General features: G+C 45.4%; 1 protein-coding gene across 1 annotated transcript in view; it reads right to left on the bottom strand.

Annotated features, from left to right (window-relative positions):
• The window catches only part of LOC140905793 (GTPase IMAP family member 8), a 44,510-nt gene extending 38,519 nt beyond the window's left edge, over positions 1-5,991 (bottom strand). The window contains exon 1 of the mRNA XM_073329279.2: positions 5,760-5,991. Coding sequence (XP_073185380.2) covers positions 5,760-5,790 — 31 coding nt within the window. The 5' untranslated portion in view covers positions 5,791-5,991. The remainder of the gene's footprint in view (positions 1-5,759) is intronic.
• Positions 5,992-24,172: the final 18,181 nt, after the last annotated feature.

Below are 24,172 nucleotides of genomic sequence, written 5' to 3'. Positions count from 1 at the left end.
CTATCCATTGACAGCAGGAGATCACCCACCAGTGCCACTAAGAACAGTTTCAGACCTATGTCCTGGACTGAATCCAGTTTGAAGCTAGCATTCCAGACCTGGCATAATTAGATGAGCTTGTCATTGGCCTTTGGCTAGCTTCTCTATGAGTTTGCTCAGGAAGGGAAGGTCCTCTCCACTGAACGTGACATTGGCTAGGTTGGTCAGGAGTGGCACCAGTTGTTCTTGACTTTCACAAGCCAGGAAGGGCCTGGGTTGAGATTCCTTTAGGATGTGCAGAACTTCTTGATGAGTGAATGTGTTGAACTCTGGGAGTGCAGGTGGGCTGCTGGTTGGTGGGAGGAGGTGGAGGGAATCCAGGCTTCCTGAAGGTCTGAGAAGGCTTCCTGAAGGTGTGTAATCATTTTAGCACAGTTGGATTTCTGGTTTTAGAACAATAGGATGATAGTTCTTGGCAGTGTTCAGTTCTGGTGCAAGTTGCAAGCAACCAGGAGTGATGAAACAATTTACCACCCTGGATAGCTCCTAGGGGAAAGATTGGCAGCCTCAATGGAGGCTGATGGGAAGTTTCTCATGGTCTGTAATGTCTGGTTTGTCTACACTTTGAGCTGGGAGTGTGATTCCCTGGGCTTGAGGAGACAGACCAGCGCTCACTCTGATTGAGCTAGTGTGCTAAAAATAGAGTGTAGCCATGGCAGCGCAAACCGAAGGAGGGGACATTCACCCTGAGTACATACCTATCCAAGGCCATAGGCACACATCTCAGGGCAGCTCACATTTGAGATAGCACAGGTCTGTCTCCTTGAGCTGGGAACTACACCCCCAGCATAAAGTGCAGACATCCTCCATTACAGCCTCAGCATAGGCTTGTAGGAATTCGTTATGTTTCATCCTGTCTGCACCTGCCTTCATTTTCTGCCAGTGGTGCTTGAGTTTCCACCCCCTCTTCATCTGGAGAAGGATGTCATGGTGTGTGGCAATGGGGAGGGAGGGGCTATTTGGGGGCCAACAGGTCAATGGTCTAGGCTAGCATAGAATGATGATGATTCACCAAATCCTTGATAACTTGTCCTGTGGGTTGTGTGCTGTTGTTATCTAGCAAGCTTTGGAACTTGTTAGAATCTGTGATTCCTTGTGGTTGAATCAGGACCCACTGGTCTTTCTTGTTGCCTAGGCCCAGGAAGGTCTCTGGCCATTGCCCTAATATGGTGATGGTCTGTCCAAGGCATTGGCTGTGCTCTGATGTCCTTTATCTTGATATCTAGGCGTAAGAGGAAGTCCAGTGTGCGACCAGCTGTGTGGGCTGGACCAGAAATGACCTGTAAAACTACTAGGGAGGAAAAGGAGGAGATGAGTTCTGGGGCAACCATGGCCTCGTTAATATGCATTTTGAAGTTTCCTAGGATGAAAAATCTGGGGTATTTCACCACCACTGCTGACAAGATATCAATGAGTTCCTTTATGAACCCTTTAGTCTGTTTCAGAGGGGTAGCCGTGTTAGTCTGTTTCAGCAAAAACAATGAGGAGTCCTGTGGCACCTTAAAGACAAACACATTTATTTGGGCATTAGCTTTCATGGGCTGGAACCCACTTTGTCAGATCCTTTAGTCTGTGGTTGTCTGTAAATGAGCATAAAATCTGTTAACTTTGACTCTGGTTTCTACTGCCATGTGAATGAATTTGAATAAAGTTGTCTTACCTGAGGCACCTCTCTGGGATTTGATATATGTAGAGACAATGAATGCAGGGCCATCTGCCTTTCTGTCCTGCCTGGGGCTGTGATGTATGGCGTGTCTGGGGAGGCTGAGGTGGGCTGGAACAGGTCTTGTTCCAGCCCAGTCTCAGTGAGGCAGGATACACTGAGTGCTTCATCACTGATAAGGTCATGTATTGTTCGTTAGTGGCAGATCATACATTGATCAGCATCAGCTTTAGTTTCTGATGCACTGTGCTTGGATCAGATCTGGATAACTCAATCTCTTTTCTGGGGGTAAACTCTTCAGCACCACCAGAGGGCTGCTATAACTGCCATCCCTCACCGACTCTTCATGTTCCTAGCCACTCATTTTGGCTGAGATGATGAACTGAACCAAAGGAGCCTTCTGGGGGGGGTCCCCCCACAGCAAAGATAGTACTTTGTCCCATCTCGACAGTACAAATCTACCTCTCCCATCTGGGCTATTGTGGGTTACAAATGATGTTACAACTATCTAGTCTGAGCCAAAGTTCTCTGTCCCAATTCCACTCCCAGGTGGCTGATTTCCTCAGTGTTCTGTGACTCTTTGACTTTCTTCTTTGAATGATTTTTCAGCTCCTTAAGTCCTTGCTGCAGCTCGTCTCCCTTACCAAGTACCAAGTGGGACAGAGCTTTCCTGGTCTCCCAGTTTTTGTGGAAAACTTTCTGATTCATGACAGTCAGGTTGTGGGTCACCTCATCAATTCGCCTTGGCAACCCAGAGGTAGTTGTATAAAGGGGATTCAAGTTCTGCTCGGAACGCTTTGTAACTGCTTTCCCAACCAAGATTCTCTCCGTCCTTCCTGGGAAGCTTTGAGATGTTGCTCTAGTCTGTAACAATATGGCTTTTCTGTAGCCATGTTGGAATGCCTGAACCAAAGCCGCCTTCTGCAGCCGGACTGAAGTAGCAGCAGCCATTAGCTGTCGGCCTGGAGTCACATACGCACATTCCATCTAAAATGTGTTAAAAGTGTCACACCAGGCTGTGAGGGGGGGGCTTTGCCCTGATAGCTCCCCACCGTCACCAGATAAAGAAACAGATCTCAAGATGGGTAAAGAAAACTTAAGTAACACCATTCTGTCTGGCAAGAAACTGCTTATCCATAGAGAATGTTGTGGAATCCTCATTGTATGATCATTGTCATTTCACTTTCCTATTGATTGACTGTGTGATCTCTATCTGGTTTGTAACTGTTTCTGTCTGCTGTACAATTACTTTTGTTAGGTGTAAATCAATTAAGGTGGTGGGGTATGATTGGTTAGGTAATTTTTTTATGACTGGTTAGTAAAATTATACTAAAATAATTGGTTAAGATATAGCTAGGCAAGACTCAAGTTTCATTATATAAACTGCGGTCCAAGAAGGAGATAAAGAGAGGAAGAAGATTGGAAGTAAAAAAAGCAGAAGGAAGGAAGAAAAAGGCTGAAGAAGACCAAAGGAGACAAGGAACCCCAAGGAGAACTCACCTCCAAGACCCAGCCTAAGATAACAGCTGCCAGGACTCTCCTGCACAACCATGATGTGCAGCCTCTAAGATCCAGAGACTGACCTTGCCTGGCCAACAGGGGAAGCTTGCCTGCCTATACCAGGATTGGTGAGCATGACACTGTGTGCTTAGTATGTGTATTCTGTTTGGGAATTGTCAATAAATAGAGGATAAGGATATTACTGTTTGAGGGTCTTTCAGTGGCTAAAGATCCTGCCAACCTGCAGGAAGATGCACCCTGAGCCCTAGGAATTGGATAAGGGTGGGTGTATAAATTAACAGGGTTGCACCTTAAGCCCTAGGAATTGGGTAAAGGTGTGTGTGTCCCTACAGTGTGGAAGAGTTAGAGAAATTTGTGCAGGTAACAATTCCTTCTGTGAAGTCTGGCACATTTGTTTTTGGTCTTGTTTTAATTTATTTTATTAAGCCTCCCGCTCTCCAGTTTTAGGTCTTTCTTTAGGTTTTATTTTAATTCCTTTTGTAAAGCTCTTGTTTTAGGTTCTTTTGGACATCTGTAACTTTTGTCAGTATGTCTCTCATTTCTTCCATCTTGATTCAACAGGAATACCAGCTCACAATTTCTCTCCTTGAAAACTGGCTCTCACTCCTGACATCAATGTTACTCCTTTTTAGCCCAGCCATAGTCAATATTCGAGACCTTGTTTTTTGGGAAAAACTTTTGTACATGCTAGGGATGGTAACAAGACCCATCACAGTCACAGAGATGCCCTTGGGACTGTCACCTGATGTGCTGAAATTACCTCTGAGCCTGTTTTCCCTTCCAGCTTGTGACTCCAGAGCCCTGCCTTGTTGAGCCAGACATGCTAACCTGCTGCAACACAGACCCAGGGTCTGGGCCACACCCCCAAAGCTGCAGACTTTAAGTGAAAACACCTCAGCAGGTTACCTGCCTCCAGCACCCAGACACCCAGACATGGTCACATGTCACTGTAAGACCATGTGGGAGTAGGAAAAGAAAAAGAGGGTTTAAGTACAGCCATTTAAGTGTCAGAGACAGAGCAACTGTTAAGCTAAGTCTTAGCCTAATATCGTGAGACCTGTAGAAGCAGGGCTCATGTCAGAAGCAAGTGGGAAAGCAGCAGAACAGAGTTAGTGTGACTAGCCTTGAAATAACGATGTTTTGAGAAGAGTAGTGAAAAATACTGGAATGGACAGGAACTAACATAAACATAAGATATAGATGTTTTTAAATAATACATGCCACGAAAGAGTATAAATGCTTGTGTGTTATTGTTTGTATTTCAAAGAAACTGAGGCAGAGATGCTCTGTGTCAGCTGTGTTTTTCCCTTGCAATTGCTCGAATAAAACTGTCTCTGACTTGTTGCTGACAACCTAAGAGTGAAGACTGTCTCCATTCTTCCTGCTTTGGCCCACAGGTACACAGGAAAGCTTGCAGGTAGATAAACCATTTACAACCAATTGTCCTAGTCAATGGGAGCCTTCAAGATTCTAAACCACCACTAATGGCCCACACTTTGCATCATTACAATAGGACCTCAGAGTTATACTTCATATTTCTAGCTTCAGATACAAGAATGATACATGCATACAAATAGGGGGAATATATTCAGTAGGTTATAACCTTTGTTATGATACCTTACAGGAGACCTTTTGCAGAAAGCATATTCCAGTTCCATTATATTTACACTTATAAGCATATTTCCATAAAACGCATGGAGTGCAACATCGCAGGCACCATCTTTGTACAGCACAGTGGGGTCCTGGTCTATAACTAGGACTTTCTAGGCACTCTGGTAAAACAAATAATAGCTGCCTAATTTGAACCCATTACTATTCAGCCCAGGGTGCCCCACTTTCTCTAGGGTATATTATTTCTAGTGTATTCCCCTTTCGTAAACTAAGTTACTTGACAGTTTAAAAACATGACAAATCAACTCCAAATAAACAACCGTATGGACCTGCATTACGGTGAATGTATAGAGATTAAGACTGTCAGAGCCAGCTGTTCCCCTTTCTCTTATAGAGAAAGCAGGAGTGTCTTTTTTCCCTTCACACCTCCTAGCTCTGGGACTTACAAAAGGGATATGGCGAGTGGGAAAACTTAATACCAGATTTGTTTGTTTTCCAACATTGCAGTTGGGGCATTTTAACTCTCCCAGTTAGGAAGGGTGCATTGATCATCAAACCACAATTGTAACTCGATATTAAATATATTTGTGTGGTGACTATCACTTACAGCGGATGTGTAGCCTGGAGCCGAGACTATCATGCACATTTCCTCCAAGATCAGTTCAAGAAAGTTTCAGTTACCCCCAAACAATATTATAAATAAGTCTCTGCTATACCTTTTAATCATCACCTATGCGTGTTCTCATCCCTCCATAGAAATGGGGATCAAACAGTTTTTGGTATATCTAGATCCCAAAGAGAGAAAAATCATTGTCCTTTGTAAGGCAGGAACATGTTCAGTGACAAGCCTCACCGAGAGAAGGGTTTTTTTCTGACATTGTAGCCAAGTTTGAACCATCCCCCCTTCCTCACCCCCTGCAATTACCTCTCCCCTTCCGGCTCTGCTCACAGGACATATTGTATCTCCTACAGCTGCAAATCCTTCTGCCTTCTACAACAGCCTTCCAGGCTGCTGCTGCTGCTGCTTTACCCAGAGGGTTGGGAGCTCATCTGCTTTCTTCAGCTTACAAAACAGTCTCAGATGCTCTCGCACAAAGTGCTGGAGTGGCAAAGGGATGAGAGCAAAGCAAAGAATGAGTTCAGTCCCCTTCTGTGCGTGCGTCCAAATGGGTCAGTAAGGCCAAGGGAAGAACAACCTTGGAGAGTTTGACAGGAACTGAGTTTGTGGAGATCAGCTTGTCACAAAGAGCAGTGAGAGGAACACGTGAAAAAAATCAAAATGAAACTAAAGCCCCTAGAGGCTAAGACAAGCAGCTCAGCCACAAATACAGCCATAGTGCAACTGCACTTGAGTCAGGAGAGCCAGTTACAACTCTGCCATGGACATGTCTGATTGCAGTGTTTGCAATGTACAACATAAACAGGACATAATTGTTCTTTCTATATAGACTGTAAACACTGTGGAGCAGGGATTGCTTTTTCTGTGCTGCATGTTCTCCAGCACAATGGGGTCCTGATCCTGGTCACTGTAATACAAATGATACACAATTCTCTTCCGTATCATTTATCTGTAATTCTGCAGCTGTGGAATTTACTATGGAGCCTAGTATTCGCTGCAGAATATCGGCATTCATTCTTAAACCAAAAAAGAGCATAAATATGAGAAGCAGTGCGGGCCGAGGGTTGAGCTGGCCGCTGCTTCCTGCAGCTGCCATTGGCCCGGATTGGCGAACTGTGGCCAGGGGGTGCTGCGGAGCTCCATGCCTGCAGATAATCCAGGTAAACAAATTGTCCCAGACCACCAGTGGCTTACCCTGACGGGCCGGATGCCAAAAGTTGCCGACCCCTGACCTAGACCGTCCCTGACAGGTGTTTGTCTAACCTGTTCTTAAGAACCTCTAATGATGGAGGTTCCACAACCTCCCTGGGCGATTTGGTCCAGCACTTAACCACCCTGACAATTAGGAAGTTTTTTTCTAATGTCCAATTTAAACCTCCCTTGCTGCTGTTTAAGCCCATTGCTCTTGACCTATCCTCAGAGGTTAACAAGAACAATTTTTCACCCTCCTCCTTGTATTAACCCTTTAGGTATTTGAAAACTGTTATCATATCCCCTCTCAGTCTTCTCCTCTCCAGGCTAAATAAACCCATTTTTTTTCAATCTTCCCTCATAGGTCATGTTTTCTAGATCTTTAGGCATTTTTGTTGCTCTTCGCTGGGTGTTCTCCAATTTGTCCACATCTTTCCTGAAATGTGGCACCCAGAACTGGAACAATTCTCAAGTTGAGGCATAATCAGCATGGAGTAGACCGAAATAATTACTTCTTGTGTCTTCCTAACAACACTCCTAATATATCCCAGAATGATGGTTGCTTTTATTTTTGCAACAGTGTTACAATGTTGACTCATATTTAGCTTGTGATCCACTATGACCCCCAGATCCCTTTCCTCACTACTCCTTCCTAGGCAGTCATTTCCCATTCTATATGTGTGCAACTGATTGTTCCTTCATAAGTGAAGTTCTTTGCGTTTGTCCTTATTGAATTTCATCCTGTTTACTTTCGACCATTTCTTCAATTTGTCCAGATAATTTTTAATTTTAATCCTAGTCTCCAAAGCACTTGCAACCCCTCCCAGCTTTGTATAATCTGCAAATGTTATAAGAGTACTGTCTATGCCATTATCTAAATCATTGATGAAGATATTGAACAGAACCAGACCTGGAACTGATCTCTTCAGGACCCCACTCATTGTGCCCTTCCAGCCTGACTGGGAACCACTGATAATTACTCTCTGGGAATGGTTTTCCAAGCAGTTACACACCCACCTTGTAATAGCTCCATCTAGGTTGCCTACCTTGTTTATGAAAATGTCATGGGAGACCATATCAAAAGTCTTACTAAAGTCAAGATATACCACATCTACTGCTTTCCTCCCATCTACAAGGCTTGTTACCCTGTCAAAGAAAGCTATCAGTTTGGTTTGACATGGTTTGTTCTTGACTAATCCATGCTGACTATTATTTATCTAGATGTTTGCAAATTGATTGATTAATTATTTGCTCCATTATCTTTCCGGGTACTGAAGTTAAGCTGACTGGTCTGTAATTCCGCAGGTTATCCTTATTTCCTTTATTAGTATATGGGTTTTTTCATACAATATAAATATCTGTGGAAGTTAAAACTGTTCAAAACTGACCATTCTGTCTGTCAGAACTGTAATGGCAAAATAAACTGAAGAGAGATCTAGAAATATCGTCCATAGTTCTTTGAACTTTTGAAAAGGGATAAAGACAAATACACACCTGACAGTTACTGGTATAAGTTTATGGAAATTATGGACTACAAATGCCCAATCCAAAGGTCAAACCAGAGATGGAACTTGCAGTTAGGGAAGGCAGTGTCTGGCTCAGCAGCAGATCAGGGTTCTACCTGGTTGTACAGACAGCAGCCTGGAATGTCCTCCATGCTTAAATAGTGTGCATGGACCCATCAGAGGCCATGAGGGTGCTGCTAGTTGGAACTTCCATGGGTGGCACTTTCTGGGGGCTAGGGTTTACAGTACATTGGTCATAGCTCTGCTGTGGTGGCCTGGAAGCACTGGAGACAGGGGTTCTGGCCTAACTCATCTTTCCTGCTTAACTCCATTTGACCCTTACCCAAAAGACCCTTTTACCAAGAGAGGGAAGTCAATAGGATTTGGGATACAGGCCAGCACCTCTAAATTAGTGACTGGTAAAATCATCCCTTCTAGAAGTAATAAAGAAACACAGCTAAATGTATGAAAAAACTGAAAATGTAAAAAGAGAGGGGAAGATGTTTTACAATATGTGCAAATAGATCTGTTAAGGAAAAATTAATGTAAAAAGGGCTGTTTGAATCTAAGTGTTAATAAAATCACCCCAATATATTTAATTGGAGGAGGACATAACCAAGTCTTCCAACTCCCCAAGACCCTCCTGATCCAGAGAAGGAAGCCAATAGGATTTGATATGTGACCCCATGCCCCTAGACCCAAGATTTATATGTAGCATAAGCTCTAGAAATTACAAAGAACTGCAGCTAAAATAATGAAAAGCTAAAATGTAAAAAAGACAGAGACATGTTTTAAAATACTTGCAAAGAGCTTTGTTAAGGCAAAGGGAACATTCATAGGTGTACATGTTAGCTCACACACGCCAGCGTGTTTTTCCAAGTGATGAACTGGAGAGAAAACGGCAAAAGATCAAAGTATTTATGATACTTTATAATAATCTGTGGTATAAATTCTATACGTTTAAAGACACAGTAGTTTTTAGAAGGTGAATATTAACCTTTTTACTGAAAAATACACAGAATTTTTCATAACCTTCTGTAAGTATTAAAAGAGAGAGAGAAAAATACAAAAGGTAAGGCATAAGGAATAACTAGGACATTGTAAGTTGTGCCTTCCAGTGTAGCTCATAGAGCTCGCTTAGCTTTTTATAATATTCAGCAGTAACACAAGGAAACTACAGGTCTGTATCCTGTAAGACATCAGTATAAACAACTTAGCATAAGAATAGCCAAGTATATTCATAGAATCATAGAATCATAGAATATCAGGGTTGGAAGGGACCCCAGAAGGTCATCTAGTCCAACCCCCTGCTCAAAGCAGGACCAATTCCCAGTTAAATCATCCCAGCCAGGGCTTTGTCAAGCCTGACCTTAAAAACCTCTAAGGAAGGAGATTCTACCACCTCCCTAGGTAACGCATTCCAGTGTTTCACCACCCTCTTAATGAAAAAGTTTTTCCTAATATCCAATCTAAACCTCCCCCACTGCAACTTGAGACCATTACTCCTCGTTCTGTCATCTGCTACCATTGAGAACAGTCTAGAGCCATCCTCTTTGGAACCCCCTTTCAGGTAGTTGAAAGCAGCTATCAAATCCCCCCTCATTCTTCTCTTCTGCAGGCTAAACAATCCCAGCTCCCTCAGCCTCTCCTCATAACTCATGTGTTCCAGACCCCTAATCATTTTTGTTGCCCTTCGCTGGACTCTCTCCAATTTATCCAAATCCTTCTTAGAATCATAGAATCATAGAATATCAGGGTTGGAAGGGACCCCAGAAGGTCATCTAGTCCAACCCCCTGCTCAAAGCAGGACCAATTCCCAGTTAAATCATCCCAGCCAGGGCTTTGTCAAGCCTGACCTTAAAAACCTCGAAGGAAGGAGATTCTACCACCTCCCTAGGTAACGCATTCCAGTGTTTCACCACCCTCTTAGTGAAAAAGTTTTTCCTAATATCCAATCTAAACCTCCCCCACTGCAACTTGAGACCATTACTCCTCGTTCTGTCATCTGCTACCATTGAGAACAGTCTAGAGCCATCCTCTTTGGAACCCCCTTTCAGGTAGTTGAAAGCAGCTATCAAATCCCCCCTCATTCTTCTCTTCTGCAGGCTAAACAATCCCAGCTCCCTCAGCCTCTCCTCATAACTCATGTGTTCCAGTCCCCTAATCATTTTTGTTGCCCTTCGCTGGACTCTCTCCAATTTATCCACATCCTTCTTGAAGTGTGGGGCCCAAAACTGGACACAGTACTCCAGATGAGGCCTCACCAATGTCGAATAGAGGGGAACGATCACGTCCCTCGATCTGCTCGCTATGCCCCTACTTATACATCCCAAAATGCCATTGGCCTTCTTGGCAACAAGGGCACACTGCTGACTCATATCCAGCTTCTCGTCCACTGTCACCCCTAGGTCCTTTTCTGCAGAACTGCTGCCTAGCCATTCGGTCCCTAGTCTGTAGCTGTGCATTGGGTTCTTCCGTCCTAAGTGCAGGACCCTGCACTTATCCTTATTGAACCTCATCAGATTCCTTTTGGCCCAATCTTCCAATTGGTCTAGGTCCTTCTGTATCCTATCCCTCCCCTCCAGCGTATCTACCACTCCTCCCAGTTTAGTATCATCCGCAAATTTGCTGAGAGTGCAATCCACACCATCCTCCAGATCATTTATGAAGATATTGAATAAAACCGGCCCCAGGACCGACCCTTGGGGCACTCCACTTGATACCGGCTGCCAACTAGACATGGAGCCATTGATCACTACCCGTTGAGCCCGACAATTTAGCCAGCTTTCTACCCACCTTATAGTGCATTCATCCAGCCCATACTTCCTTAACTTGCTGACAAGAATACTATGGGAGACCGTGTCAAAAGCTTTGCTAAAGTCAAGAAACAATACATCCACTGCTTTCCCTTCATCCACAGAACCAGTAATCTCATCATAAAAGGCGATTAGATTAGTCAGGCATGACCTTCCCTTGGTGAATCCATGCTGGCTGTTCCTGATCACTTTCCTCTCATGCAAGTGCTTCAGGATTGATTCTTTGAGGACCTGCTCCATGATTTTTCCAGGGACTGAGGTGAGGCTGACTGGCCTGTAGTTCCCAGGATCTTCCTTCTTCCCTTTTTTAAAGATTGGCACTACATTAGCCTTTTTCCAGTCATCCGGGACTTCCCTGGTTCGCCACGAGTTTTCAAAGATAATGGCCAGTGGCTCTGCAATCACAGCCGCCAATTCCTTCAGCACTCTCGGATGCAACTCGTCCGGCCCCATGGACTTGTGCACGTCCAGCTTTTCTAAATAGTCCCTAACCGCCTCTATCTCCACAGAGGGCTGGCCATCTCTTCCGCATTTTGTGATGCCCAGCGCAGCAGTCTGGGAGCTGACCTTGTTAGTGAAAACAGAGGCAAAAAAAGCATTGAGTACATTAGCTTTTTCCACATCCTCTGTCACTAGGTTGCCTCCCTCATTCAGTAAGGGGCGCACACTTTCCTTGGCTTTCTTCTTGTTGCCAACATACCTGAAGAAACCCTTCTTGTTACTCTTGACATCTCTGGCTAGCTGCAGCTCCAGGTGCGATTTGGCCCTCCTGATTTCATTCCTACATGCCCGAGCAATATTTTTATACTCTTCCCTGGTCATATGTCCAACCTTCCACTTCTTGTAAGCTTCTTTTTTATGTTTAAGATCCGCTAGGATTTCACCATTAAGCCAAGTTGGTCGCCTGCCATATTTACTATTCTTTTGACTCATCGGGATGGTTTGTCCCTGTAACCTCAACAGGGATTCCTTGAAATACAGCCAGCTCTCCTGGACTCCTTTCCCCTTCAAGTTAGTCCCCCAGGGGATCCTGGCCATCCGTTCCCTGAGGGAGTCAAAGTCTGCTTTCCTGTGACCATTGGCTTAGATAAATGGCCTGACAGATACCCTTAGATTTTGGGGAACTAGGACTAGCTTGGTCAGTAACAGGCTTTGGAACCTAATGGTACCAGGCAACTGCAGGAACATGGAAGTTATAGTGGACTGGGATATTTTAGGGTAGAATCATTGGCAGATGTCTAAGCACCAGCTTGCTTGACCAATAGGTGACATAGCTGATAATGAGTTAAATGACATTAATACATTAACCTAGAGGATAAATGCACCCTCAATATTCTGAGGGTGAAGAAGTGGATTTGGACATGGAAGGCTGGACATTAGAATAAATATTCATGATAGGGCTCAGGCCCTATAACAAGGCAAACCACCACGGGGAGGGGGTTAACTTTCCATCTTTTGATCCTTCAGCACTATTATTATCTTCCATCAGTCGTGGGCATTGAGGAACCTGGACCATCAGACTCATTCAGCATGCCAGAGGCAGGGCTTGTCCTTTGTCTCTCACCACCAGGTCCTCAAGGAAGGGTGTGAGCATGCAAGTCTAAAAGCATATGCAAAGAATGATCCCACAGTTATTCCCAATACCGTTCTATGCCTAGCCATTTCTGTGGTTTGCATCTGTTCTGTCTTTATTATTGGTTCTAATAAAAACCACCAAGGCTTGGCTTTGCCCTCTGTGTGAGTGTCCTTGCCAAGCACCTTGCCAAGGTAGTTAACTCATTGGTTTTAGTTCTGTGTTTCCTGGTTCTGGAACAAAAACCTTGTGACCCTCAGCTCATTAATCAGGATCAATTGGCAACAAGTACAAGTATCATCAAGCACTAAAAGGGATCAGGCAACACAAGCAGGTATTTATATTATTTTTGAAAAAGTTCTGTCAATTTATTTTAAATCAGTTCATTCCATGTTTCCCATTTTTTCCTCATATAGCTCAACTGTTAATCTAATATTGGTTTCAGAGAAGCAGCCGTGTTAGTCTGTATTCGCAAAAAGAACAGGAGGACTTGTGGCACCTTAGAGACTAACCAATTTATTTGAGCATGAGCTTTCATGAGCTACAGCTCACTTCATCAGATGCATACTGTGGAAACTGCAGAAGACATTATATACACAGAGACCATGAAACAATACCTCCTCCCACCCCACTCTAATAAATTACTTCATTTCTCTTAGTTCTCTTAATTGTATCCTGGTAGAGGGTATATGTATTTCCAACCAAAGGGATAAAATATGGTTAGTGGGTGCAGCCACTTAAAAACTTCTAAGGAAGGAGATTCCACCACCTCCCTAGGTAATGCATTCCCGTGTTTCATCACCCTCCTAGTGAAATAGTGTTTCCTAATATCCAACCTAAACCTCCCCCACTGCAACTTGAGACCATTGCTTCTTCTTCTGTCATCTGCCACCACAGAGAACAGCCGAGCTCCATCCTCTTTGGAACCCCCCTTCAGGTAGTTGAAGGCTGCTATCAAATCCCCCCTCACTCTTCTCTTCTGCAGACTAAATAACCCGAGTTCCCTCAGCCTCTCCTTGTAAGTCATGTGCCCCAGCCCCTTAATCATTTTTGTTGTCCTCTGTTGGACTCTCTCCAATTTGTCCACATCCCTTCTGTAGTCGGGGGGACCAAAACTGGACACAATACTCCAGGCATGGCCTCACCAATGCCGATTAAAGGGGAATAATCACATCCCTCAATCTGCTGGCAATGCTCCTACTAATACAGCCCAATATGCCATTGGTCTTCTTGGTAACAAGGGCACACTCCTGACTCATATACAACTTCTCGTCCACTGTAATCCCCAGGTCCTTTTCTGCAGAACTGCTGCTTAGCCAGTCGGTCCCCATCCTGTAGCGGTGCATGAGATTCTTCCTTCCTAAGTGCAGGACTCTGCACTTGTCCTTGTTAAACCTCATCAGATTTCTTTTGGCCCAATCCTCCAATTTGTCTAGGTCACTCTGGACCCTACCCTTACCCTCTAGCATAGCTACCTCTCCCCCCAGGTTAGTGTCACCTGCGAACTTGCTGTGGGTGCAATTCATCCCATCATCCAGAGCATTAATAAATATGTTGAACAAAACTGGCCCCAGGATCGACTCCTCTTGATATTGGCTGCCAACTAGACATCGAGCCATTGATCTCTACCCATTGAGACTGACAATCTAGCCAGCTTTCTATCCACTTTGTAGTCCATTCATCTAATCCATACTTTTTTAACTGTGGGAGACTGTATCAAAAGCTTTGCTAAAGTCAAGATATATCACATCACCTTATGGTGATATATCCAAGGAGCTCAATCTTTTTAGCCAGGCCTACACTTAACAAAGAGAAGATTAAAGGGTGACTTGATTACAGTCTATACATGTCTACGTGGGGAACAAATATTTGATAATGGGCTCTTCAATCTAGTAGAAAAAAATGTAAGAAAATCTAATGCCTGGAAGTTGAAGCTTGACCAGTTTAGACTGGAAATCAAGCATACATTTTGAACAATGAGGATATTGACCATTGGAACAATTAAGCAAGGGTTGTGGTGGATTCTCCGTCACTGACAATTTTTAAATTAATATTGGATGTTTTCCAAAAGCTCTGCTCTAGGAATTATTTTGGGAAGTTCTCTGGCCAGTGTTACACAGGGGGTCAGATTGGATGATCACATCAGTCCCTTCTGGCCTTCAGAATCCATGAATGTGTATATGTATATAGTGTGATATATATTTTCCCAGTAGTATCTAGAAGCCCCAGTCAAGATTAGGGCCCCAATTCGCTAAGTGCTTAAGTGCTGCACAAAGATATGAGAAGGTACAGTCCCTGCCCATAAAAAACATAAGAATGGCCATACTGGGTCAGACCAAAGGTCCATCTAGCCCAGTATCCTCTCTACCGACAGTGGCCAGTGCCAGGTGCCCCAGAGGGAATGAACAGAACAGGTAATCATCAAGTGATCCATCCCCTGTCGCTCATTCTCTGCTCTTACGGAAGCTGTTCCATACCCCTAATAATTTTTGTTGCCCTTTTCTGAACCTTTTCCAATTCCAATATATATATTTTTTAAATTGGGGTGACCAGATCTGCACACAGTATTCAAGATATGGGCATACCATGGATTTATATAGAGGGAAGATGACATTTTCTATCCTATTATCTATCCCTTTCTTAATTATTCCCAGCATTCTGTTAGCTTTTTTGACTGCCACTGCACATTGAGCGGATGTTTTCAGAGAATTATCAACAATGACTCCAAGATCACTTTCTTGATGGGTAACAGCTAATTTAGACCCCATTATTTTATATGTATAGTTGGGATTTATGTTTCCAATGTGCATTACTTTGCATTTATCAACATTAAATTTCATCTGCCATTTGGTTGTCCAGTCACCCATTTTTCAGAGATTCTTTTCTAGCTCTTCGCAGTCTGCCTGGGTCTTAACTATCTTTAGTAATTTTGTATCATCTGCAAGTTTTGCCATCTCCCTGTTTACCCCTTTTTTGCAGATCATTTATGAATATGTTGAATAGGACTGGTCCCAGAACAGACCCCTGGGGGACACTACTATCTACCTCTCTCCATTCTGAAAACTGACCATTTATACCTACTCTATTCCTATCTTTTAACCAGTTACCAATCCATGTTTGGTACAATGTTTAGCGACACTTGGGGGTTATGTTGTTGAAACTCAAAACGGACCCTAATACACATTGCCTTCAAGTTATTCAGTGACTAACCCTCTTTGAGTAAACTAAGAGGGAGGTGTGATGCACTGTACCTCAGAGCAGGACCCTGTAATGCCCATATTCATCACTGGCATATAGTTGTGATATTTCACACATATGAAAGGCCATGATCTTCTGAAACTCATTGTTCTGTCAAAATATGTGTATCATCATTGTATATGGATTTATGATTTTCTATCATATGATTGTTATGGAAACATGTTGTGTGTCTGGGAGACACCACAGCTAGAACTCCAGTGGCAACAAAGGTGGTGACCCACACTCAAACGGGCGTTAAACAATCATTGACCAGCAGGGGAATTGTAAACAAGAGATTTACAAATCAATAAGAGACAATTGTACAAGCACCACACTTGGGAATTGCTCAACTCTAATTCAGCAAAGCCCACCAGGACACATCTGGGCCAGTATTTTTCCAGGCACATGGACTGAGGGTATAAAATAAGGGACACTAGCACCATGAGATCACTTCTCTTCTTCCCCACCTACACTGACGGCAGCAAGCACACTGGGAAGACAATGATTTTGAACTGAGAAAACTGGTCCCAGGCTCAGAAGGGAATTCAGCCTGTGTATTAAAAACTGTAAACTGCATGTAACATCCACTGGGGTGAAAAAGGCTATTTAATTCAACTCTCGCTTAATCCGAAAGTTTACAGAGTAGCAGCCGTGTTAGTCTGTATCCACAAAAAGAAAAGGAGTACTTGTGGCACCTTAGAGACTAATAAATTTATTAGAGCATAAGCTTTCGTGAGCTACAGCTCACTTCATCGAATGCATACAGAGGGAGTTTGCCTGGGATCTGCCTGAGAGGAGGTACGCTAAGGGCCGCATTAAGGAGGCTGTGTTGGTGAGTATCTGAGTGTCTATTGTGGGGACAGTTTGACAGTTTGGTGGTTTGAAAAGTGTGAATTGGGAATGCTTTGTTTCAGGTGAGCCTTGAGTGGGCCTGACTGTATAAAAAGCCAGTCAGCTGCGAACCACCTGAGCAGCGAACAGCAGAGCGGCTAACAGAGGGAGTTTGCCTGGGGAGAGCCCGCTGAGGCTTACATCTTGCCGGCTTCTCTGAGTAGTTACTACAACTCCTGAGGAAGCTCGTAGAAGGAAGGTAATATAAGAGCGTTCAGCTGTTGTGACCTGCACTGGATGTGCCATGTTTGTCTTTCTTCCACAGGACTGAAGCGACTTTGTCTGTACAAAGTGCAAGCTGGTCTCCATTATTGGAAGAGAAGGTTCAAGGTCTGGAGCAACAGGTATCGACCCTGTGTTGCATAAGAGAAACTGAAGATTTCCTGGACAGACGTCAGGATATGCTTCTACGGGCACAGTATTCTGAAGATTCAGAGCAGGCCGCACTGCGGGGACAGGAGGACGGTGAAGAAATTTGGCAGCATGTGACCTCCAGAAGAAGAAAGGGGAGCGTCCATGTACCAGCAACGCAGATACAGGTAAGTAACCGTTTTCATGTTCTCTCCACAGGTACTAATGTGGAGAGTGGACTAGATGATACATCTGAGGAAAGGGAACAGAAGGAGACTCCACCGATTGGAAGGCATGAGATGCACTGTCCTAGGGATGGGGGTTCCACGACCACCATGCCCAAGAGAAGGAGGCGGGTAGTGGTGGTCGGGGACTCTCTCCTCAGGGGGACTGAGTCATCTATCTGCCACCCTGACCGGGAAAACCAAGAAGTCTGCTGCTTGCCAGGAGCTAGGATTCACGACGTGACGGAGAGACTGCCGAGACTCATCAAGCCCTCGGATTGCTACCCCTTCCTGCTTCTCCATGTGGGCACCAATGACACTGCCAAGAATGACCTTGAGCAGATCACTGCAGACTACGTGGCTCTGGGAAGGAGGATAAAGGAGTTTGAGGCGCAAGTGGTCTTCTCATCCATCCCCCCCATGGAAGGAAGAGGCCTGGGTAGAGACCGTCGAATCGTGGAAGTCAATGAATGGCTATGCAGGTGGTGTCGGAGAGAAGGCTTTGGATTCTTCGACCATGGGATGGTGTTCCAAGAAGGAGGAGTGCTAGGCAAAGACGGGCTCCACCTAACGAAGAGAGGGAAGAGCATCTTTGCAAGCAGGCTGGCTAACCTAGTGAGGAGGGCTTTAAACTAGGTTCACCGGGGGAAGGAGAACAAAGCCCTGAGGTAAGTGGGGAAGTGGGATACCGGGAGGAAGCACGAGCAGGAGAGCCTGAGAGGGGAGGGCTCTTGCCTCATACTAAGAAAGAGGGACGATAAGCGAGTTATCTCAAGTGCCTATACACAAATGCAAGAAGCCTGGGAAACAAGCAGGGAGAACTGGAAGTCCTGGCAAAGTCAAGGAATTATGATGTGATTGGAATAACAGAGACTTGGTGGGATAACTCACATGACTGGAGTACTGTCATGGATGGTTATAAACTGTTCCCGAAGGACAGGCAGGGCAGAAAAGGTGGGGGAGTTGCACTGTATGTAAGGGAGCAGTATGACTGCTCAGAGCTCTGGTATGAAACTGCAGAAAAACCTGAGAGTCTCTGGATTAAGTTCAGAAGTGTGAGCAACAAGGGTGATGTTGTGGTGGGAGTCTGCTATAGAACACCGGACCAGGGGGATGAGGTGGACGAGGCTTTCATCCGGCAACTCATGGAAGTTACTAGATCGCAGGCCCTGGTTCTCATGGGAGACTTCAATCACCCTGATATCGGCTGGGAGAGCAATACAGTGGTGCACAGACAATCCAGGAAGTTTTTGGGAAGTGTAGGGGACAATTTCCTGGTGCAAGTGCTGGAGGAACCAACTAGGGGCAGAGCTCTTCTTGACCTGCTGCTCACAAACCGGGAAGAATTAGAAGGGGAAGCAAAAGTGGATGGGAACCTGGGAGGCAGTGACCATGAGATGGTTGAGTTCAGGATCCTGACACAGGGAAGAAAGGAGAGCAGCAGAATACAGACCCTGGACTTCAGAAAAGCAGACTTTGACTCCCTCAGGGAACTGATGAGCAGGATCCCCTGGGAGAATAACATGAGGGGGAAAGGAGTCCAGGAGAGCTGGCTGTATTTTAAAGAATCCTTATTGAGGTTACAGGGACAAACCATCCCAATGTGTAGAAAGAATAGTAAATATGGCAGGCGACCAGCTTGGCTTAACAGTGAAATCCTTGCTGATCTTAAACACAAAAAAGAAGCTTACAAGAAGTGGAAAATTGGACAAATGACCAGGGAAGAGTATAAAAATATTGGTTGGGCATGTGGGAGTGAAATCAGGAAGGCCAATCACACTTGGAGTTGCAGCTAGCAAGAGATGTTAAGAGTAACAAGAAGGGTTTCTTCAGGTATGTTAGCAACAAGAAGAAAGTCAAGGAAAGTGTGGGCCCCTTATTGAATGAGGGAGGCAACCTAGTGAAAGAGGATGTGGAAAAAGCTAATGTACTGAATGCTTTTTTTGCCTCTGTCTTCACGAACAAGGTCAGCTCCCAGACTGCTGCACTGGGTAGCACAACATGGGGAGGAGGTAACCAGCCCTCTGTGGAGAAAGAAGTGGTTCGTGACTATTTAGAAAGGCTGGACGAGCACAAGTCCATGGGGCCGGATGCACTGCATCTGAGAGTGCTAAAGGAGTTGGCGGATGTGATTGCGGAGCCATTGGCCATTATCTTTGAAAAATCATGGCGATCTGGGGAGGTCCCGGACAACTGGAAAAAGGCTAATGTAATGCCCATCTTTAAAAAAGGGAAGAAGGAGGATCCTGGGAACTACAGGCCAGTCACCCTCACCTCAGTCCCTGGAAAAATCATGGAGCAGGCCCTCAAGGAATCAATTCTGAAGCACGTAGAGGAGAGGAAAGTGATAAGGAACAGTCAGCATGGATTCACCAAGGGCAAGTCATGCCTGACTAATCTAATTGCCTTCTACGACGAGATAACTGGCTCTGTGGATGAGGGGAAAGCAGTGGACTTGTTGTTCCTTGACATTAGCAAAGCTTTTGACACGGTCTCCCACAGAATTCTTCCCAGCAAGTTAAAGAAGTATGGGCTGGATGAATGCACTATAAGGTGGATAGAAAGTTGGCTAGATTGTCGGGCTCAACGGGTAGTGATCAATGGCTCCATGTCTAGATGGCAGCCGGTATCAAGTGGAGTGCCCCAAGGGTTGGTCCTGGGGCCGGTTTTGTTCAATATCTTCATAAATGATCTGGAGGATGGTGTGGATTGCACCCTTAGCAAGTTTGCAGATGACACTAAACTGGGAGGAGAGGTAGATACACTGGAGGGTAGGTATAGGATCCAGAGGCCCTAGACAAATTGGAGGATTGAGCCAAAAGAAATCTGATGAGGTTCAACAAGGATAAGTGCAGAGTCCTGCCCTTAGGATGGAAGAATCCCATGCACCGCTACAGCCTAGGGACCGAATGGCTAGGCAGCAGTTCTGCAGAAAAGGACCTAGAGGTTACAGTGGATGAGAAGCTGGATATGAGTCAACAGTGTGCCCTTGTTGCCAAGAAGGGCAATGACATTTTGGGATGTATATGTAGGCCATTGCCAGCAGATCAAGGGACGTGATTGTTTCCCTCTATTCGACATTGGTGAGGCCTCATCTGGAGTACTGTGTCCAGTTTTGGGCCCCACACTACAAGAAGGATGTGGAAAAATTGGAAAGAGTCCAGCGGAGGGCTACAAAAATGATTAGGGGACTGGAACACATGACTTATGAGGAGAGGCTGAGGGAACTGGGATTGTTTAGTCTGCAGAAGAGAAGAATGAGGGGGGATTTGATAGCTGCTTTCAACTTCCTGAAAGGGGGTTCCAAAGAGGATGGATCTAGACTGTTCTCAGTGGCAGCTGATGACAGAACGAGGAGTAATGGTCTCAAGTTGCAGTGGGGGAGGTTTATGTTGGATATTAGGAAAAACTTTTTCACTAGGAGGGTGGTGAAACACTGGAATGCGTTACCTAGGGAGGTGGTGGAATCTCCTTCCTTAGAAGTTTTTAAGGTCAGGCTTGACAAAGCCCTGGCTTGGATGATTTAGTTGGGGATCGGTCCTGCTTTGAGCAGGGGGTTGGACTAGATGACCTCCTGAGGTCCCTTCCAACCCTGATATTCTATGATTCTATGAAGTGAGCTGTAGCTCACGAAAGCTTATGCTCTAATAAATTTGTTAGTCTCTAAGGTGCCACAAGTACTCCTGTTCTTTTTTCTGAAAGTTTAGGATTTAGAATGTGTGTTTACTTTTTATTTTCTTTGGTAACTATCTCTGACCTTTCTGCCTATAACTTATAATCACTTAAAATCTATCTTTCTGTAGTTAAACTTATTTTAATGTTTTATCCTTACCAGTGAGTTTGTCTAAAGTTCTCTGGGAACCTGCTCAGATTACAAAGGCTGGTGTATAATCACTATCCTTTGATGAAGTGGCAAACTAATTACTGAGCTTTCAGTGTTGAAGAGATGGTCTTGAGCAGTGGTCCCTCTAATTTTTCCCACCCCTGAGTGGAATGAATTTTGTTATGTGTGTAGCCCACGGTCCAGTGTCCGTCAACAGCAGCCCTGGGAACTACAAGTTGTGGACTACAAACTTCAGCTTGCTGGGAGAACTTCCTGGTTCCTGCCCTCCTCACCTGGGGTCTCAGCACTGTCTAGGCTGGGAGCACTTACCAGGCAAGCAGAGAGGAGAGGTGCTGAACTGTTATCCTGTATCATGTTCTTTACAGAATAAAGCCTGTTTTTAGTGGTTTATCTAAGTGGGTCTGGTCTGAGGTGAACACACTGACACACAACACAGAGCATAGAAAGGAGCCTCAGGCCAAGTTCCCAAAAGTTGTGTAAAAAGTCACAAGCAGGTTTCTCCTGTCTTGAACAACCTCATACTGGGCCAGTGAATGCGGGGTGGGGGTGGGGGTGGGTGGGGGCGCTACATTTTTTGCGTTTGTGGTGTGACTGGGATAGGGGAAGGTTGATATTTTGCACACAGTAAGGAAGCTGCCACACAGGAGAGACAGGACAGCATGGATTCATAGTTTGGAGCCCACGGGGGGTTGGTCTGACCCTGGTTGGGATGATTTAGTTGGGGATTGATCCTGCTGTGAGCAGGGGTAGGACTAGATGACCTCCTGAGGTCCCTGCCAACCCTGATATTCTATGATTCTATGGTTTGGTGTCAGTGAAAGTAGAAACCCCCCAGTGGGTGTTGTAGACAGGAGACTCCTTCTGCTAAGGCTGAAGGTAGTGGGGGAAAAGTCTTGGGGCAGGGGGGCATGGTAATGCCATACCTCCCTGCACAGCACCAAATCTATGGGGTTCTTGTGTGTTCAGTGGTGGTGCAGATTGCATGTTAGACACAGAGGACTGCATAAAGGATATACAGTATCTGCTAGCAGCCACTGGAATTCCTGAGCCTTTGAAGTTCCCCACCCTCATCAGATACCTAAGTGGGGGGTGGGTGGGGTGTAAACTAGTCCTTAACCTTCCTCCTCAGGAGCAGTTTCCATCCCGAGCTACTGAAGAGCTTAGAGCAGAGTACTGTGACTGCTGTTTATCGATGGACTCCATGGCAGACTTTTATGAGAGACGCCAACACCCTAGAGAGACAGCTTCATCCTATGCCATCAAGCTAGAGGCCCTACTGCGGGTAGTAGAGGAGAAGCTCCAAGAGGGCCAACCTTTCCCTGGTCAGGACTATAAATTGACACAGCAGTTCATGCAGGGCATCTGGGAGTGAGAAGCAAGGGACAGGCTGGCACCTATGTGGCCTTGTGACATGACATTCCGACAGCTGCAAGGAGAACTGTGTCAGCTGGCCCAGGAGAGGAACGTGGAGGGCAGAATGGATAGGCCAGCCTAGAGGATAAACAGCATGCAACAAGCTGCTCTTGTCAGATGGCGCTGTGCAGGCTGCTCCTGAAGTGCCTCCATCCAGCAGTACCCCAGATCATGTGATGCTGGAGGCAGTCAAGGGCCTGACCAGGCTAGTCCGAGAGCTAACTGTCCTCCAGAGACACAGCCATGAGAGAATGGGACAACTAGAGGCACAGGTGCTGAAGAAGGACACACTAGGGAGGACGACACCCCAAAATTCTAGATGGGAAAGTGGTCAAAGAACCCCCGATGTTAGTGTCCATGGTGCCAGAGGCCATTTCATATGCCACCGTTGTGGTCAAGAAGGTTACATATCCCGGGGCTGCCTTTGACCCCCTCAGCCTCACCTCACGGGATCAGGGCAAGGCAAGGCTCCCTCTTCTTTAAACTGCTGAAGCCTGACACCGAGGGGCAGGTGAAGGGCACAGAGCGGGTGAGAAGCCCCCCAGTAATTTCAGTGTGCACAACTTCCCAGCATACTCTACCAGCTGGCACCTGGCATCCCAGTCTGGGAGGGCCCTTGAACGAGGAAATTGTGGAAGTGAATGGTAACCTGTGCAAGGCTCTAATTGATTCACAGTCTCAGGTCACAACCATCACAGAGGATTTCTGGAGAAATCACCCCACCCTGAGCAAGCTGCATCCCATGCCTGTAGATATCCTAATAGAGGGAGCCAGTGGCCAACGAGTCTCCCATCAAGGAGCAATTAAATTAGATTTATCTTTCCTTAGCCAAACCAACAAGGGAGTCCCTGCCCTTGTGGTGCCTGGGACCAAGTGCCGCCAGGAATTCCCCATGTTGTTAGGGACAAATGTCATCTGTTCCAGCTGGCAGGATTGAGCTAACCAGTGGGGCAACCAATTCCCAGCCTGCCTGACAGGGAAGTCACCAGCCTGGTGTGCAGCCTATAAGCAAGTGATCTCTGACCCAGAGAGGCCATCCTTGAGATACACTGGCAAACAGCCCATCTTGTTAAGAGCTGGAAAAGGAAGACGTGTACCTGTGAAGCCCTCCTGGGGTACAGAATGGGGACCTTACATGATTCTGGTAGAACCTGATGTTAAGACTCACCTGCCAGAAGATCTGAGGGTGGAGGAAGGCATAACGGATGTTGAACATGGGAAGGCTTATATTTATCTGCAGAATGTAGGCCAAACAACAGCTATAATAAAGAGAAACCAACATCTAGTTACAGCTTCAGTAGTCTACAGCATGGATAGAATGAGCAGCAACTTAAAATATTCTCCAGGATAAGAACTGAGGGAAGTGGCTCAGTCTGATGCTGCTGTGCCAGAAGTGGACCTGAGTCAAACAGCTGTGCAGGACCCAGATCAACTGAAGATATTGGAAGAATTGCTGAGGCGGAATGCAGATGTATTCTCTTAAAATGATCTTGACTTGGGTTGCACTTCCGCAGTCAAGCATGAGATACCCCTGATTGACACTATTCCTGTGAGACAACCCTATCAGAGAATACCTCCAGCACAATACCAGGAGATCCGCAAACACTTGTAGGGGATGGCAGAGGTGGAAGCGATCAGACCGAGCCAAAGCCCTTATGCTTCACCAATGGTGGT

Source organism: Lepidochelys kempii, chromosome 2 (genome assembly GCF_965140285.1).
Source record: "Lepidochelys kempii isolate rLepKem1 chromosome 2, rLepKem1.hap1, whole genome shotgun sequence".
Classification (NCBI taxonomy): Eukaryota; Metazoa; Chordata; order Testudines; family Cheloniidae; genus Lepidochelys; species Lepidochelys kempii.
The sequence above is the reverse complement of the archived record's forward strand: the minus strand, read 5'-3'. Positions and strand labels throughout refer to the sequence as shown.